The sequence below is a fragment of the Scyliorhinus torazame genome, chromosome 2 (assembly GCF_047496885.1).
Source record: "Scyliorhinus torazame isolate Kashiwa2021f chromosome 2, sScyTor2.1, whole genome shotgun sequence".
NCBI classification, from domain to species: Eukaryota; Metazoa; Chordata; class Chondrichthyes; order Carcharhiniformes; family Scyliorhinidae; genus Scyliorhinus; species Scyliorhinus torazame.
The window spans coordinates 327,280,130-327,299,316 of record NC_092708.1 but is presented as its reverse complement, the minus strand read 5'-3'; the positions used below and the strand labels follow the sequence as shown (position 1 = coordinate 327,299,316).

Below are 19,187 nucleotides of genomic sequence, written 5' to 3'. Positions count from 1 at the left end.
GGTGCAAGTTAGAACATGGGCAGCAGGGTGTTGGATGAGTTCATGTTACGGAGGGTAGAATGTATGAGGTCAGTCAGGAATGTGCAGTCGTGTCTGGAGATAGCAAAGGCCAGAATGAGGGTTTCAGCAGCATAATAACTGAAGTAGGTCGGAGTCGGGAAATGTTACAGAGGTGGAAATAGGTGACCCTGGTGCTGGCAAGGGTATGTGGTTGAAAGCTCATCTTAAAGTTAAAAGGACACTGGGATCTGGGATAAGGTTCAGCATCAGAGAGTTGCCAGGATGAGGGCTGAAGTTGGTGGCGAGGGAGCAGGGTTTGTGGCAAGCGCTGAAGACAATCGATTCAGTCTCTTCTCCATGGGAGGAAATTACTGCTCATCCAGTACTGGATGTTGGATAAGCAGCCTGGCAGTTTAGAAACAGGGAGGGCTTGAGAGAAGTGCTGGTGAGATAGAGTTGGGTGTTGCCAGTGTATACAGTCTGATGTTGTGTTTTTGGATGATGTCTCCAAGGGAAATAGGAAGAGATGCAGGATAGATCCTTGGGAGGACACCAGAGGTAACTGTGCAGGAATGAAAAGCAAAGCTATTGATGATAATTCTTCAGATACAATTAAATAGAGAAGGACAGAACTAGGCTAGAACTAGGCAAGTGCAGTCCCATCCAGCCAAACAACAGTAGCGAGGCGTTGGAGGAGGGTGGTGTAATCAACGGTTGTCAATGGCTGCAGACAGGTCGAGAAGCACAAAGAGGGAAAGGTTGCTTTTGGCACAGTCACACTGGATGTTATTTGTGACTTTGAGAAGGACCGTTTTGCTACTGAGGAAGGGACCGAAATCTGATTGGGGGGGATTCATACTTGGAGTTCTGCGAAAGATGGGCATGTATTTGGGAGGTGAGAAGCGCATTCAAGAACTATGGAGAGAAAGAAAGAAAGGGTGGAGATACAGTGGTAATTTGCAAGGACAGATGGGCAGAACTTGGTTTATATTTGAAAACTATTAACAGACACTCTGAAAACTATATTTTAGGTAACGATCCTCCTGTCGTGACTTGGTGAATTTCACAATATATGAGTAAGTTGTGCTTGAGGGCACTGCTCCCTTTTTATAATGTCATGGCAATATAACTTTGTGATGTCAAAGTGTTTGTTCTTAAGTTCTCCAACTAATCATTTTGAGAACAGATGACAAGATATGATTGGCAAATACTGTTAAACTTACAGTTATCTTTAGGACATGCATCTGTACAGAATGTGACAGTTAGTGTATCACATCTGACTCTGCTGTAATGTTCTTCATTAAAATTGATAACACTCCTTGAATCTGGTTGCCCTGGCTGAGTCTTGTTCCACTTGCACGATGCAGCTGATAATGCAACCCATTTAAGCAAAATTGGGATAATTTGGATTTATAAATGCAGAAACATCACTTATCACCTTCAGCAAGCTCACAGGTTTTAAGAAAGCACATTAATTTAGTGCCTACTCTATAAAATGTGTGCACGGGAGAGACTTAACTTCCACTGACTTTAAAATGATGAATTGTTGTCCACTAAAATCTCTACTAATATTGTCTGAATCTAAATATGTATTTTATACACCAAAGAACCATTGCTTTGGTCAAAATGCAAATCTTAAAATTAGGATTTCTAAACAGCTGTGAGGTTTAACTCCAATATTACGGTAATGCAATCCCTGCATTCAGCAATTATTTTTTTCTAAGTTACAGTTTCTATCTTAGTCGGACTGGTAGAGCCAGTCCTGTTATCAGTTGTCTTTCCCAACCTATAGCGTGAAATGGGATTGCAGTGTATGGCGTGGTGCTGCATTGTGTGAGTCAGCAGAGTCATGTGTGCTAAAATAAATGTGCAGGCGGTCACCTTTTGTAAATGAAAATTAGAGCTGAAGGGATTATCCTCCCCTCGTATGTTATTGCAAACTTCCAGTTTGTGAACTTTGTAAAAGAGTGACTGTTTCTTCCAGCTTCAGAAGGGTTTCCAAGTTCACGGCCTTGCAAATAACATTCACTGCCATAACATGGTAGCACGAAGTCTTCCAACACCAGGTTAAAGTCCAACAGGTTTGTTTCGATGTCACTAGCTTTCGGAGCGCTGCTCCTTCCTCAGGTGAATGAAGAGGTATGTTCCAGAAACATATATATAGACAAATTCAAAGATGCCAGACCATGCTTGGAATGCGAGCATTACAAAGAACAAACAAAGAACAAAGAAATGTACAGCACAGGAACAGGCCCTTCGGCCCTCCAAGCCCGCGCCGACCATACTGCCCGACTAAACTACAATCTTCTACACTTCCTGGGTCCGTATCCTTCTATTCCCATCCTATTCATATATTTGTCAAGATGCCCCTTAAATGTCCCTATCGTCCCTATCGTCCTATTAGCAGGTGATTAAATCTTTACAGATCCAGAGATGGGGTAAGCCCAGGTTAAAGAGGTGTGAATTGTGTCAAGCCAGGACAGTTGGTAGGATTTCGCAGGCCAGATGGTGGGGGATGAATGTAATGCAACATGAATCCCAGGTCCCGGTTGAGGCCGCACTCGTGTGCGGAACTTGGCTATAAGTTTCTGCTCGGCGATTCTGCGTTGTTGCGCGTCCTGAAGGCCGCTTTGGAGAACGCTTACCCGGAGATCAGAGGCTGAATGCCCTTGACTGCTGAAGTGTTCCCCGACTGGAAGGGAACATTCCTGCCTGGTGATTGTCGCGCGATGTCCGTTCATTCGTTGTCGCAGCGTCTGCATGGTCTCGCCAATATACCACGCTTCGGGACATCCTTTCCTGCAGTGTATGAGGTAGACGACGTTGGCCGAGTCGCACGAGTATGTACCGCGTACCTGGTGGGTGGTGTTCTCACGTGTAATAGTGGTACCATGTCGATGATCTGACACGTCTTGCAGAGATTGCCATGGCAGGGTTGTGTGGTGTCGTGGTCATTGTTCTGAAGACTGGGTAGTTTGCTGCAAACAATGGTTTGTTTGAGGTTGCGTGGTTGTTTGAAGGCAAGTACTGGGGGTGTGGGGATGACCTTGGCAAGGGTTCATCGTCATCAATGACGTGTTGAAGGCTGTGAAGAAGATGAAGTAGTTTCTCTGCTCCGGGGAAGTACTGGACGACGAAGGGTGTTCTGTCGGTTGCGTCCCATGTTTGTCTTCTGAGGAGGTCGGTGCGGTTTTTCGCTGTGGCGCGTTGGAACTGTCGATCGATGAGTCGAGTGCCATATCCCGTTCGTACGAGGGCATCTTTCAACTGTAGATGTCTGTTACGCTCCTCCTCGTCTGAGCAGTTCCTGTGTATACGGAGAGCTTGTCCATAGGGGATGGCTTCTTTAATGTGTTTAGGGTGGAAGCTGGAGAAGTGGAGCATAGTGAAGTTATCCGTGGGTTTGCGGTAAAGCGAAGTGCTGAGGTGACCGTCCTTGATGGAGACGAGTGTGTCCAAGAATGCAACTGATTTTGGAGAGTAGTCCATGGTGAGTCTGATGGTTGGTTCCAACGCTGGCATCTCCACATCATAACATGGTAGATGAGAGTGTTTCAGGCTGTATCAGAACATTGCAGACAGTTTCGACACATTTTTCCACAGTATAATTGTGCTCTTGTAAGACATTTTCATCGGAGTTACAAGGCTGTAACAAATTCCTATTGGTTATCTCTTGCATGTGATTCATATTGGGTTAATGCGACAAATTGTTTAAATTGTACTATTATCATTTTACAATCATATTAACAGGCATTTTTGGGGCATTTTAAATCCTTGCCAAATGCCACGGATATTAAATGCTATCAGTTGTTTGGCCAGTTTCTTGCATTAGTGTTGTAGTTGGAGTTTTGCCTTTTAAAAATCGAGGCGTTGTCATAAAGTTGTGATAAAGTTTTGCCTTTTAACATTTGGATCACTACACCTTAGCATTTAATAAAATTGGCATAAAAGAATTAATTAATGCATCTGCTTTACTATGTGCTTGCATTTGCAGCAAACTTCTCAAAGATGTGTCAGCTTGGGTCAGGGTTATAATGATTTAATAGGTTGACTGATTTTTCCTATTATTTAACTAGTTGAATCTTCCTTCATTAATACAAAATCCATTTGATAAAATGCTCATTTTCCTGTGATTCCTGTACTGTGTGACCTGGTGAAAATATAACAATTTTCTTATATTTTGCATGAAATTCATGAACCTTGTTAAACGTGAATCTTTTTGCTCTAAGGTAATTCTAAAGGGCCAGTTTCTCGTTCTAGTGCATTGTGTTCAATTTCAGGTCTGCGAACACAAATTTTTTTTTCAAACGTCAGTACCCCAATCTTAAGTTCCGTGCCTTTTAAATGCTGAGTTTGCTGACTGGGAAATTCTTTTTAAATGTTTACTCTTTGAAAACATTTGTCTCAAGGCAGCTGTGAGGTTTTGTGAAGACTTTTTCCCCTCCAGGGAAATCAATTCATTTGATCCAAGTACCTTTGAGAAACCTTTGCTCCTACACGCTTTGTTCATATGCCATTCTCTAAGGAGGTCCAAAACATTTCCTTCAACATCAGGAAAGTTTTAGATTCAAACATAATTCAATTTTCTGATGATTTATTAAAGCAAGCTTGCATATCAATAGTGTAATGGTTTTTGTCCTACATGTGTAATTATTTTTAAGACTAGTCTTAAAAAGATGAATGTGAGCGTGCAAGCCTCAGCTGTTGGTTAATTCACCTTTGCATTTAAGTCAACAGTTGTGCCTAAACTTGCCCGAGAAATATTCTAATTACAGTGCCGTTTGACTGGCTTCCTTCATCTGATTCTAACATACCACCTTTCCCTCCTTTCTAGCTGCAGTGAGTGTTATGACACATCCAGAGCTGCCCTCCCTCTCGACAGTCTGTGATGAAGAGGATTTGCATATTACTGTAGCTCGCGACAGCTCAATGCTCCGACTTGTAATTTGAAAGAACCCTGGGGTACCTGGGAGAAACATCCGACAGCCTAACTTGATCGTGATGAGCAAGTTCACCTTTCAGAACAACAAAGTGATGCAGGACCGCCGGAGTGTTTGTGTCTTCCTTCCCAATGATGAAGCTCTCAACATTATTGTGAATGTAGGTCTTGCCCATTTATCTTTCCATTGATCCTTAAATGATTAACTTCACTTTTTGACATGTTTCTTCAACATTAAAAATGGTGCCTTCACAATATTGTCAGCACATGGTGTAGTTCTCCGATTTTTATTTGGCCTATTCTTATTTATATTCTGAAATGCCATCAAAATAAAACTGAGTTATTTATTCCAAGCTGCGATTTGGTGCATGATTGAATTTACTTTTAAATACGTTCAATATCTAAAATATAACTACTGATGTTCAAGTGACAGACATGGATATAATATGACAGGTAACATAGCAATCAGAAAGTTGAGGTTTACAGTGAAAAATTATGAAGTGGTCTAACTGCCATTTGACTTCCTGTTTAGCAAAGAAGTTTTGTTTAGTTCCTTTTTATAACCATGTATCATTGCCGAGCAAGAAGTGTTGGTGGGAATCCTTTCTATTTACCTTCCAACCTGATTCTTGAATAAGTTACTGGGGAGTACACGACTGCAGGTGAAGTAACTAGGCCTGCAAATTATTTATCTCTCTATCTTTAAAATGCCGTTCCCCTCCATTTGATGTTTACATAGCTGAAGTCAAAGCTTACTTTGTGAAGACTTTAATGTGCAAGCTGAGTCCAAATATACATTACCAAAACACATTGTGCAGAATTTTCTGGGGTTTTTCAAAGTGTTGTCTTGGGTGGAAAAAGAAGTGTGCAGCCTGTTGGCTGTGCTGCCAGCTTTTTGACATTTTTAAAGGGCATCCCAATCTTAAAAAAAAAGGATCTCCCCGATGGATATGGGAACAACCCCCCCCCCCCCCCCCCCCCTGGGGCAGGGACGGTTCACCAAGTTCACGTTTTACAAAAGCTGTTGGGCGTGGCGAGGAATCCTAAAATGGGGGGGGGGGGGGATAATAGAGTGGGGAAGCCCGTTAATATTAAACTTGCATGGCGGGAACCCCATTACGTCATTAGTGGTGGATGGGGACAATCCAGCGAGGAAATCCCACTGGCGTGCAAACCGTTTGGGACCCCCACTGGATTTTCTGCCTCCGCCTCCATGCCCGCCCGCTAAAAACAGGGAGGAAGATCCCAGGCATTGGATGGCAACATGTTGAGATACTGTGCCAAAAAACAATTTTAATGTTAATTAAATGTGTGACACAATCCGACAGCTGAAGTCTTATGTAACTGTTGCTAATACCTTTTATTTTTGTTTGTTATGTCTAAAGCTATCCAAACCTTTTTCGGTGGTTGCTCAGGGCCCTTGAAGAGCCCTGGTAATTGTCAATGATCAAAAAGTTAGAATTGTATGTGTTGACGTTGGAAGTAGATGAAGGTACAGGGTTGTGGCACGAGACGATTGGGGTGGGATCAGTTTTGGATTACTCTAACAAAAGGCCAGAAGAAATGTGATGGGCTGAATGGCTTCCAGGGCAATAAGCACTGTCGTACTTGGCCAAAATGCTCAAAGAAGTTTTGCAACTTTGTCACAGAAACAAGTAATCACATACAATTTGGAAGATACTGCAGCATGAATTGGACAGAGATCATTATTTTTCCCAATGGAACATTCAGCATGCTGAACTGCTGTTCCCAATATTCCTTCTCCTCTTCTGTTCTTAGAATCTTTATTGAAAGAAACATTGCTAAAGGAGTACACTTGTGCATTCAGTTTCACATCCCAGGCCAGCACACGATTAGATTTTTACTCATTTGCAATTTCCTTTCTCTTCTATTATGGGGCCCAAGAAGCTAATCAGTGAGCACAGAGGAAAGGGAGTAACACTGAAATGGAGACAATCACTTCAGGTTCCCTGGTATTTACATTTTTTTTTTCTGTGATGGATGGAAGCAACCAGGATCTGCTATTATCTGTGCACATCATTTTGTAAATGATATACAATCCACCTGAGGGTAGGAGTCCATTCCTGTATGAAATTTTCCTTCGTTCTTAAAGTTGCAGTTCAAAAACTGTGAGAATAGCGCCTTTAATCATAGACCGCATCTGCCCTTTCCTCCTGTGTGCAGGGGAAAAACTGCCAGATCAGGTTGTGTGCATCAGCCTTCCAAACCATTTCAATCGTCTTTGCATGTTCAGTCTTCGCATGCGCAAATCTTTTTTTTTAAATTTCCAATTAAGGGGCAATTTAGCATGGCCAATCCACCTATCCTGCACATTTTTTGGTTGTGGAGGTGAGACCCACACAGACACAGGGAGAATATGCAAACAAACTCCTTTGCATGCTCAGTCTTTGACCCAAACATGAATGGGAGGATAATTCCTACCATGAACAAAGTTGCAAAAACAAGTCTGTGGTGGTTTGGAAATTTAAGTTTGCAGGCCTTGAGGTTCAAACAAACGAAGGGCTTTATTCGGGAGATGCTAACACTACAGGCTCCTATGTTGTTTATTATAAATTTAGATACCTACCCTGCATATCTTTTGTTGCATCCTGCAACACAAAAACAAGAAAGGGGGGGGGGGGTGCGATTTTCAGCCCGGAATCGCCATCAGAGAGAATAGTGACGCGGGCAGAAAATCCAAAGAGAATTAGGGGCTGGTTTAGCACAATGGGCTAAATAGTTGGCTTGTAATGCAGAACAAGGCAGCAGCACGGGTTCAATTCCTGTACCAGCCTCCCCGAACAGGCGCCGGAATGTGGCGACTAGGGGCTTTTCACAGTAACTTCATTGAAGCCTACTTGTGACAATAAGCGATTATTGTTATTATTCACAGCTCAAATACTCCATTCCAGGCAGCTTCACGTTCCGGATTCTCTGGATTTTCTGCCCGCGTCACCATTCTCTCTGATGGCGATCGTGGGCTGAAAATCGCACCCCCGTCCCCCTTGTTTTTGTGTTGCAGGATAACCGATACCATTGCTGTAAACTTACATTATTAATAACACTTTTTCCTAACGTGCACACACAACTGCAAGGCATCTGCAGCCTTGTTACAACTTTCTCTCTCATATTCTACCTGACCGTTGACCCTCAGGTCAGGTGACCCCATGGAGTACAAAGTGTACCGGATTGTATCTAATACTGGGTCCCCAAAGCCAGCTAAAGCCTGAGCTTGGAATAAAGTTCCCATCACTCTGCACCTTAACCCAACCTCGGAAGAGCACCTCCAAATTCAGACTGATTAATTTTTATTCCCTATATCAGCCATAGAATTCTTACAGTGCAGAAGGAGACCATTCAGTGCAAGGAGTCTGCACCCTCTCCAGTACAATCACATCCTTCCTATAGTGAGGCGACCAGAACTGCGCACAGTACTCCATGTACAGCTCTAACGTAACCTCCCTGTTCTTGTATTCTATGCCATGACAAAGGCAAGCATCCCATATACCTTAACTGCCCTATTAACCTGTCTTGCTGCCTTCAGGGATCTGTGGAAAAGCACCCAAGATCCCTCTGAGCTTCCAAGTATCCTGACGTTTATTGAGTACTCCCTTGTCTTGTTACTCCTTCCAAAGTGCATCACCTCGCACTTTTCAAGGTTAAATTCCATCTGCCACTGATCTGCCTATCTGACCAACCTGTTTTTATCTTCCTGCAACCCAAGACATTCTTCCTCACTATTAACCACCCGGCCAATCTTCATGTCATCCGCAAACCTACTTCTCACCCCTCACATATATACATCTATCCCAAACAATCGGGGACCGAACACTGATCCCTGTGGTACGTCACCGAGATCTGAGTTGTTCTGAGGTTGGCTCAGTGTCTGGTTGTCAACTGAGGTATTGCTTTCCCCAATTGGTTCGAATAGTATCAGGTTCTCTGGAAGGTCCAGGTCACCCTTGGCACAACTCTATTTGGATCCTCTGTCGGTTCTGTCTCTGGAGATTGGTTCTTGTCACCAAATGTTCATCCACATGTCTCATCCATATTTGATCTTCTTGGAGTTATACAGTGCAGGAGACCGGTTCTGCCTGTGCTAAAATGGTGGCAGGTATCCACTTTTCACTTTGTGGTATAGTGATTTGCCTGAACCTCTTGCCCCTGGCAAAAAACACATTGTTTTGCTTTGATCTCCCGCCAGATGACCTGACGCTGCTGCTTTTTCTTGACAATTTCTTTTGTCTTGGGTGGTTTTAGCAAATCGAATGCTGTGCACAGTTGATGTCTAACCTTTAGCAAGGCTGGAGAAACTTGGGTTGTTTAGTGCGCAGTATTTCTGTACGCGAGCAGGAATTGGCTCAAACGTTTAGACAATGAACCTTGTTCTCTAGTTATCTTCATCGAATGTTTCATCGTTCTGCCAGCCCATTTGTGGCAGGATGATAAGGAGCGGATCGGATGAGTTGAATTCCGTTCCCCTTCAAGTAGTGTGCAAAAACTCTTGCTAAATGAACTGCAGCCGATTATCGCTCACGAATTGTTCAGGGTAACCGAATCCGCTGAAGACTTCACTCAATCTCTCTATTGTTTTCTCCACTGACATTATCTTCATGGTGGCAACTTCAGGCCATTTCCAGTGAGCATCGACTAGAATGCGAAACATGCCCGACGATGGTCCGACATAATCAACATTACCTGTTTCCAGGCCTCTTCAAGCCCTTCCCACGGGTGCAATGGGGCTAATGACTGCAGGTTCCACACTTTCCTGCTTTCACCTTGATTTTGGCATCGAGCCCTGGCTATCACAAATAGCTTCTGGCGATCTCCTTCATCCTTACAATATCACAGTGGCCTTTGTGTAATTGGTTTAATACATGTTTCCTTCGTAGTGGTGGAGTGATGACTTTCATTCCCCAGAGGAGGCAGCCTGCCTGTACAGATAATTCAAGACTTTGAGCAGAACATGGCTTTACGGGTTTGCTCCTGAAGTCTTTCCTCGAGCATCATGTTCATGACATCTTGACAGTACTGGATCATTTCTGGTATGCTTCTTAACTTGTCTTGCGGTTATCTACTTTCTCAAAGTCTAAATTGTTTCCACGTGAACTGCTTACCACAAACTATTTCATAAGGGCAGTTGGGAGAGTCCATCTGCGTTACCATGCAGGCGTGATTGATGATACTTGATTGTGTATGTGTGTGCTGACAAAAAGCAATGCCCGGCAGCACAATGGCGCAGTGGTTGGCACTGCTGTCGCATGGCGGCGATGACCCGGATCCAGGCCCTGGGACACTGTCCATGTGGAGTTTGCACCTTCTCCCCGTGTGTGTGCGGATCTCACCCCCACAACCCAAAGATTATCATAGAATTTACAGTGCAGAAGGAGGCCATTCGGCCCATCGAGTCTGCACCGGCTCTTGGAAAGAGCACCCTACCCAAGGTCTACACCGGCACCCTATCCCCATAACCCAGTAACCCCACCCAACACTAAGGACAATTTTGGACACTAAGTGCAATTTATCATGGCCAATCCACCTAACCTGCACATCTTTGGACTGTGGGAGGAAACCGGAGCACCCGGAGGAAACCCACGCACACACGGGGAGGATGTGCAGACTCCGCATAGACAGTGACCCAAGCTGGAATCGAACCTGGGACCCTGGAGCTGTGAAGCAATTGTGCTATCCACAAGGCTACCGTGCTGCCCCAAGATGTGCAGGGTAGTTGAATTGGCCATGCTAAATTGCCCCTCAATTGGGGAAAAAAAAAATTGGGTACTCTAAATGTATTTTTTTTAAATGACAAAAGCCATGTCCACCTGTGCATTCTGTTTCCTGCCAGTGGTGGTATCCCGGTCTGAGGCCTAAGAATCATAGTTAGTGAACGATGGTCCATCAATAAAGTGAATTTCCTCCCATACAGGAATTGGTAGAACCGTTTTATGCCAAAAATGATTTTAGGGCTTTTTCTATCTGCGCGTAATTTCTTTCAGCCTTATTTAAGGTCTTGGATGCGAAGGCTATCGGCTTCTCTTCACCTGTTGGCACAATGTGGGAAACCACTGCCCCAACTGCATCAGGTGATGTATCACATGCCAGTAGCAGGGGCAAATTTGGATCAAAATGTGTCAGGACTTCTGACTTGAGTAGCGCCTCTTTTGCTTGCACGAATGCTCACATCGATAAACCGAAGATTGGAAAAATTCACATATGCCTTTTTGGACTCTAAATCCTTAATCTTCTGATCTCTGTAGTGTAGCATCTTTTCTGTCTCTTTTTCTTTCCAGTCATCAAAATGTCATCTAAATAACATTGGACTCCATCTAATAGGCTTAAAATTTGGTCCATAGGTCGTTGGAACAGCGCTGGTGTGGTGTGATGACAAATGATAATCTTTTATCCCGAAATAACCCTTTGTGTATCACAATTGTCAAGAGCTGTTGTGAATTTGGATCCACGTTCATTTGAAGATATACTTAACTGAGGTCAATTTTAATGAAGTGTTGACCTACAGCCAACCCATCGAATAAGTCATCAATCAGGGGCAGTGGGTACTGCTCTGCACACAGTACAGGATTAATAGTGACTTTAAAATTGCCACAAATGGATACAGATCCATCTTTTTTCATCACAGGGTACGGGTACGATCGGCATGGCCCAATTGCTCACATTAACTTGTTCAAGGACTCCCATTCTGCCTCTGGCATGGGTCTGATTGCGTACGGCACTGAGCTAGCCTTTTAGCATCCCGCCTGACTTTCTTCCTTGATCTTCAGCTTCACTACGATATCTTTCATACTTTCCGCTCACCATTGAAGGTAATAGCATGTTTCTTCAAGGTTTTGGATAGTCCTGATTCAGAATCTGGCGTGGGCTTTTCTCCTGCCCAATTTAATCAGATATTTTCCAGCCAAGCTCTTCTAATTAGTGCTAGATAATTTCCTTTGATTATGTGCAAGAACAAATCTGCCATCTGTTCACCTAATTGCACTGTTGCATCAGTACGATCCCTCAACAGAACCACTTCTCCAAGTACTATCTTTGAGGGTTTCAGAGCAATATGTCAGAGCTTTTCCTGATAAACAGTTTCTGTTACCAACGAGACAGCTGCCCCTGTGTCCACCTCCAACTTCACCTGCAGACCAGTAATGGAGTGACCGAGTAACAGTTTGTTTCATCAGCAATAGCCAGTACCTTTCATGATAGTTTATCTCCAGATTGAATCGAGTTTCTTCTCACGTCCTTTTTGTACCACAAGGATGCTTTTTCCTTTATTCAGTTTCCCATTTGATTTATTCAGCTCTTGCTTTTTGCGACTTTTGCCTGAAGCTTGTTCATTTTTCCAACAAGCTCGTTCAATATGGCCCTTTCTGCCACAATTCCTGCACATGATGTCGTTGCTCCAACAATCTTCTGCTAAGTGCCTGGTTTTTGCACACCTATGGGAAGTGTGTGTCTGTGTTTGAGTTTCGGATGACATCTTGTGAATTTGTGTGCTCAAACTCAACTGTTGAGCTTCTTTGGCTGCGAATTCCATGGATACAACAACTTCCAAAGCTTTCTTTAAGGTAAGATTGCTTTCGGTTAACAACCACTTTAAAATAGCTTCGCTCCTCAGACTACAGACTAATGATGGTATTGTTTAACACATCCCCGAATTTGCAGTGTTCAGCCAGTCTTTTCAGGGTAGCTTCAAACTGTGTAATCAATTCGCCGCTTTCTTGGTTGTGCTTATGAAACCTAAACCTTTCTGTGCTGACTAAAGGTTTCAGTGAATAATGGCCCTCCAATATTTGCACTATCTCAACATAAGGTTTTGTGCCTGGATTTTCCGGCTGTACCAGACTCCTAAGGAGGTTAATTGTCCCCCCCCCACCCCAATTATGCTCAGGAATGTTGGGATTTTTATATCTGCCAGTATCTTGTTCGCTTGAACAAAATAGTTGGATCTCTCCGTACGTGAGCACCATTGCCCTGTATTCTCATCAAACGGTGCCACCGCTCCAAAAAGCCCCAGCTATTTTTCACTATGGAAGGATTTGCATGTGAACAATGTGCCACACATGCTTAGCACTACCTTACTTCCTTTCTCCCCCAAAACAAAGCAACCCTGAGCTCAGCCTGTTTTCCTTTCATGTTTTACAACACCCCCAGCTCTAAATTTGTTGTTGCAGGCTACTTGCTACTCGCTGTGTTCCCATGTAACGGATCGTTTTGGGCAGACCATGTGGCGAGCTTATTTCCGAAGTTGCTTTCTTCGCATTCCTCGAAGATCTTTCAGTTCCTCCGGTGGCTGCACCCTTTAGCGACAATTTTAATTATTTGTTTTTTCCCCCTTTTGGGTATCTATAAACGCTGTTCAACCTTTGTTTCCAGGTGCCGACAAATGCTGTTGGCCTACCTTGTTGCCAGTTTTTGAAGTGGTAGTTTTAAAATTAAGTCTGCAGGCCTCAAGAGGTTCACACAAAAAGAAAGGGCTTTATTCAGGAGATTTGAACACTACAGGCTGCTATGCGACACTGCTGTTTGCCCGCTCAAACAGCCAATTGCCACATCCTCGGTCTCAGGGACCCTATTCATTGCAAGGCTGCTGGAGGGGAAACACTAGAAATGCCATGAATACGGAACAAATTCCATTTGTGACTAACCACACAACCATTGTTTACATACACCCCTACCAACTGGAAGCATCTTTGTCTTTAAGACGAGCTGACACATTTTTGAACAATAAGTCATTTCTAACTGCTCTTAATATTTTGGGAAAAACTGCATACAGCTAAATATCTTTTTCATTGTTATCCTACCCCATTTACGTTCATTGTCTCCATTTAATCTTACATTCTAAATATTGGTGTATTTATTTCCTAGACTTTCTACATTCTGAAATCATTTAAAATATCAGTAGAAAAAAGCTCAAACCATGAACGAAATGGCTATGAAATCTGGCATAATTTCCACGTTGTAGCCCCCTTGGAGTAGAGAATATTATTGCAGCTGTGAAAGTGAGCTCCCAATCACCGTATGTAGCGAGCAGATTGAAATGGTTTCTTTTCTGCATTTTGTTATCTAAATAAAACTGGGGAAGGTGCTGCTAGCTGGGTTCCAGTTTCAAATCCTTTGAAAGCAGAGGATCTCAATATTGGAATCTGCCTTTGCTACATACCGTCAAAATAAACAATAATGTTTCTGTTTTGTAGGTTAAAGCTGTGTGCCAAGAATTATTCATTCAAGTCTGTGACCTTCTAAGGCTGAAAGATTGTCATCTGTTTGGACTGAGTGTGATACAAAGTAAGTAAGACTGGACACTGATTATAATTCCACAACAATGAGATAAAATGTCATCATCTGCAACATATATCCACTTTAGTGTAATCATATAAAGTCCCACTGAGTTTTATTCCTAATCATAGCTTTTAACTTTTTATTTTAAATGCAATCTATTTATTATGTTTTATCATGCCCAAGCTTTTTTTAAATTCATTTTTTTACGGGATGTGGGTGTCGCTGGCTAGCATTCATTGCCCATCCCTAATCGCCCTTGAGGAGATGGCGGTGTGATGCCTTCTCGACCTTTCTTGAACCATGTGCTCTGCGACATTGTAGTGTTATCGAGTCATAGAGGTCCAAAGTACAGAAAAGGCCCTTTGGTTCATCGAGTTTGCGCAGGTCAAAAACACCCACCTAATTATTCTAATCCCATTTTCCAGCACTTGGCCCATAGCCTCGTATGCCTTGGCATCGCAAGTGCACATCTAAATACTTCTTAAATGTTATTAGGGTATCACAGAGGACTTTAGTAAAAATATAAGTATGGCTGGATATCAGGGAAGCAAATCAACCAGGAAGGCAAATCCACAAAACAAAATGGGGAGAAAGAAATTTGGCCATCTTAAAAAGAGGGAGGCGAGGGTGAGCGAGGCAGAACCGTTTAGCGAACCAATTCCAGAACTTAGGACCTTGAAAGCTGAATGCATAGCTGCAATGACCGCATGATTCAAATTGTAGAATTAAGAGGATTGTTAGTAGCTTGGAGGGTTGTGGGATCGACAGAGATTAGAATTCTAGGAAGGACCAAGGGCGATTTGAAAATTGATGTGTTGCTTAACCAAGAGTCGAGGTAGGGCAGTTGAGGATCGGGATGGTGGATGAATGGGACATTAGCCTTAGGCTTAAGGAGGGTAGAACTTAACAGACCGGTCAGGAGAGTCAAGCTGGAAGTAACAAAGGCGTGGATGAGGGTTTCAGTAGCGGATGAGCTGAGGTGAGGCGATATTATGGAGATGGAAATTGATTATCTTACTGATGGCATGGATATCTGGTCATCTTTGGGTCAGGCATGCCGCCAGTCATGAAGCGTCTTGTCAAGTCTCAAGGATGAATGATAATCAAGAGTGGGAAGCTGAAGGGCAGCACGGTGGCGCAGTGGTTAGCGCTGCTGTCTCACGGCACCGAGGTCCCAGGTTCGATCCCAGCTCTGGGACACTGTCCGTGTGGAGTTTGCACATTCTCCCCATGTTTGCGTGGGTTTCTCCCCCACAATCTAAAGATGTGCAGGGTAGGTGGATTGGCCATGCTAAATTGCCCCTTAATGAAAAAAAAAGTGGGAAGCTGCAAAAAAAAATTTCTTTTTGGAAAAACTGGAAAGATGAAAGCTTTTTTTCATGTGTTTGTAGATTTAGTGAGGCCATGAGCAGCTGAGGTGCATATGAAGAATTTTGGATTACCCTTCAGATGCTTCTTCAACAGGTTATAAAATGTTTTGAGGTGCTTCAATCAAAGTCAAACCAAAGAAGGAAATAATCGGAGGGAGACCAACATGTGGTTGGAAAGTTGAGTTTAATCAGGGTGGAAACACCAAACCTTGAGGCATCCATATCTGTGCCCTTCTCAATCCCCAGCCCCTGTATTATTCCTTTATCAGGTTATTTCCTATCCATCAGCTAATTTTTTAGCCATTCCATGGGTTACTCTAACTGTTCACAGCTTTGTGTTTAATTATTATCCTTTTGTTCGGGACATTTTGATACCAAGGTGGAGCCAACTTAATTAGCATCCCAGCCACCACCTTCAATATCCACTCTCTCCTCCACCGTTGTACAGTAGCAGCCGTGTGTACCATCTGCAAGATGCACTGCAGCAACTCACGAAGGTTCCTTAGGCAGCACCTTCCAAACCCGCCACCTAGAAGGACAGGGGCAGCAGGCACATGGGAACACCACCACCTACAAGTTCCCCTCCCAAGTCACACACAATCCTGTCTCGGAACTATATTGGGGTTCCTTCACTGTTGCTGCGTCAGATTCCTGGAATTCTCTTCCTAACAGCATTTTGTCTCCCTTGGGAGACGCCCTTGAGTGCCGTTCCATCTGATCCCCATTTGTGGAGACTGAACGGCGCTCGTCCGAGATCTCCAATGCAAAGGGGTTAGATCCCACATCTTGGTTAGATCTCAGGAATGCATATTAGAGTGAGACTAGCTCTCTCATTCTAATCTGCAGGTTTGCCTGTAAGTGATCCCGCCCACAATGAATGGGATTCACATTGTGAATCTAACATAATCTCGTGAGGCGTGGCGAGCTGGGTAGATCCCGGAAGAGAGATCTCCCGGCATCTAACCGCCACACTGCACTGCTTTTCGGGTGCAACGTGGCCGGTAGATTTCGCACTCTGACTGCAGCGGTTCAAGAAGGCAACACATCACCATTTCCTCGAGGGAAATTAGTGATGAGCAATAAATGCCACATCCCATGAGCGAATGTTTAAATAAAAAGTAACAAGACTTCCACACTCCAGGTGGATTGCCACTTTCTCAAAGAAGTGGAGAAGATTGCTGAGGCAGTATTTTCCCTTCCGAATCTATGGTCTGAACTTTCCGAGCCGCGACAATGCTGTGCAGATTGCAACTACATGTGAAGATTCTGCTGACCTGACATAACTATGCATTCCTTCTGGGATCTTTTGATCCCAGCTGTCAAAGAAATGCGCATAACTGAGTCTGCCAGGGAACTCCATTGGAGCAGAGTGGAGTGGGGGAAGAGAGGACATGCCTCTTTTGTGTGACATGAGCTGCCAGTTTAAAGATCAAGTCTTTGAGTGTGGGTTAGTGAATGGGTGAGTGGGTAGGTGGGTGAATTGATACTTATGCTAGATGGGTGAATGGAGAGCTGGGTGGTGGGATATACTTAGAACCGGTCAGGGGTACGGATTGGGCAGGGAGTAATATTGTCGAGGATGGTTACTTTTGGTCATGGGGGTATTTGGGTAGTCTGGGGTTGTCGGTTTGGATTGGAGGGGTGGTCGGGTTGAGGTTGTGAGTTGTGTGGGGGGGCAGTTGAGTCAGGGGGCAGTCGTGTACCCAGAGGGGTAGTCAGGTCGGGGTGAATAGTCAGATTGGTTTGGGTGGGTGTGTAATTATTGGGGGGGTGGGGGGTCATTATGGAGTCACCCAGGTGATGGATCAGGTTTTAAACTGTCTAACGTTTGCTGGGCAACCATCCAGAATCTGTCTCCGACTCTTAACTCCGAGACTGTTGTGCAGGAGCCTGAGCTGTAAATTGTCCACCAGGAGTTTAAACTTCCCAGGCAGTTCCCAAGTAGGTCCTTGCATTAGGACTTCCACAAGGTGATGAGGTGCATTTTCTGTTGTGTACCATGCTTCCAACAATCCGGAAACCGGAAGATTTGGGCTTATGGTGACTGCTGATAATTAGCTTGTTGCTGTATGATGGTCTTCATAATTACCATTATTTTACATGGTAAGGCTGATGGATTTATAGTGGTCTGTTTGTTTTGACACTGTGTTGGTATATGGCCCCCAGATTAGACTGTTGGTGTTTCCCCCCTACCATCTACTGACACCCTCGTACTTATTGTTAGTCTCACAAATCTTTTTGCTAGCCTCTATCTGCACACGAGGCTAAATATAAACTATCCCTGGGAACTTATTTGTTTTGTTACTTTAGCCACCAAGAGCTTTTACTACATATGGTGAAGTCATTGATTTTATGTGTGATAGCTTTGTTTGGAGAGGGCATGTTTCCCAAGTCTCCTCTTGTGAATACCTGCAGAAAGTTATCATTCAAAACATTTACTATTTTGTCGTCACCCTTAGTTTCAAACCCATTTGCCAGGGTACGTTGTGCCATTGAAAGAAGTTTAATTCTGATGTTTGACCGTAACAGCTATGCCTTTTCTCGGTTCTCTCTTTGCTGCTCATCATCATTTCAACATGTTGCTGCGTTTTCTTGTTTAGATCTCAGTCCACCCCCCTTTTGCTTTCTTTCTCCAGGATTTTTACAGGCCATTTTTCTCTATTTTACACCTTGGATTTCTCAAATTTGTTTTTGAATGTTTGCTTTTGGAGCTTGTTGTTTTTGAGAATGCCTTGTCCTACAAGATCACGTTATGCCGCTTAAAGTTGTACCCTCTTGTTTTCTATTGAACTTCATGAACGACCGACCCCAATTGATTGGTATTAGGTGTTCCCTCCCTTTGTCAAAATTAGCCCGTTCATATTTATATTCCTGATCTTGGCTATTTCTGACTCCCAGATTGCGTTAAAGTTATCAGTCTGTGGTTGCTGTTTCCCAAGTAGGCCAAAGCCTCTATTTATTGTATGCTCGATGGTCATCAGCAGTACCAGATCAAGATGAGCATTGTCTTTTGTGACCTTGTTGACAAGACAGGTTAAGAAGTGGTTGTACATAAACCCAATAATTGTGGCTCTAATCGGCATTGGTTATTTTTAGCATTAGAGTGACCTGATCAATGTCATTCCTTTTGAAGTTTTCTACCTCCCATGCAGTCAATGTATTTGACCTCCTAGGCACTGCTGCATATAGGGCCATAATATCTCTTTGCTGGCAACTTTGCCTTTTCTTATCACACTATTATTAATTTGACTAACTTTTTCCACTGATGTCTGTCCAAAGCAGGACATTTATTTAATTCAATTGGAGTATAATTTTGCCTTGCAGCGAGCAGACTGTGGTTCTCTATGATTAATGTTTATAGGTACAGGTTGTAATAGATTTTTCTTATCTCTCGATTGCTTCAATAATCAAAGGCATTTTGACAGAGACAGATCATTAGCTTGGCTAACAGCCTCCTAGTAGGAGGAGTGGCGGACTGTTGTTAGTCTTGCTCCCACCTTCTCATTTGGGTGGTTGTACCAGGGGTATGCTCCCACTAGCAGAGCTTTCGTGATCATAGGGACATGTGTGCCTTTTCATCACATCAAGGCGCA

The 19,187-nt window shown here is 43.6% G+C and overlaps 1 protein-coding gene across 4 annotated transcripts in view; it reads left to right on the top strand.

Moving 5' to 3' along the window:
* Window positions 1-19,187, top strand: part of frmd6 (FERM domain containing 6) — a 191,918-nt gene that overhangs the window by 85,061 nt on the left and 87,670 nt on the right. For 3 of the 4 annotated variants that reach the window (XM_072489767.1, XM_072489765.1, XM_072489766.1), the window contains 2 exons: window positions 4,835-5,100; window positions 14,140-14,230. In XM_072489767.1, the coding sequence (XP_072345868.1) occupies window positions 5,002-5,100; window positions 14,140-14,230 (190 nt within the window). In that variant the 5' untranslated portion in view covers window positions 4,835-5,001. Of the gene's footprint in view, window positions 1-4,834; window positions 5,101-14,139; window positions 14,231-15,615; window positions 15,689-19,187 lie in introns of those variants that run through there. The other variant, XM_072489768.1, reaches the window with a different exon arrangement.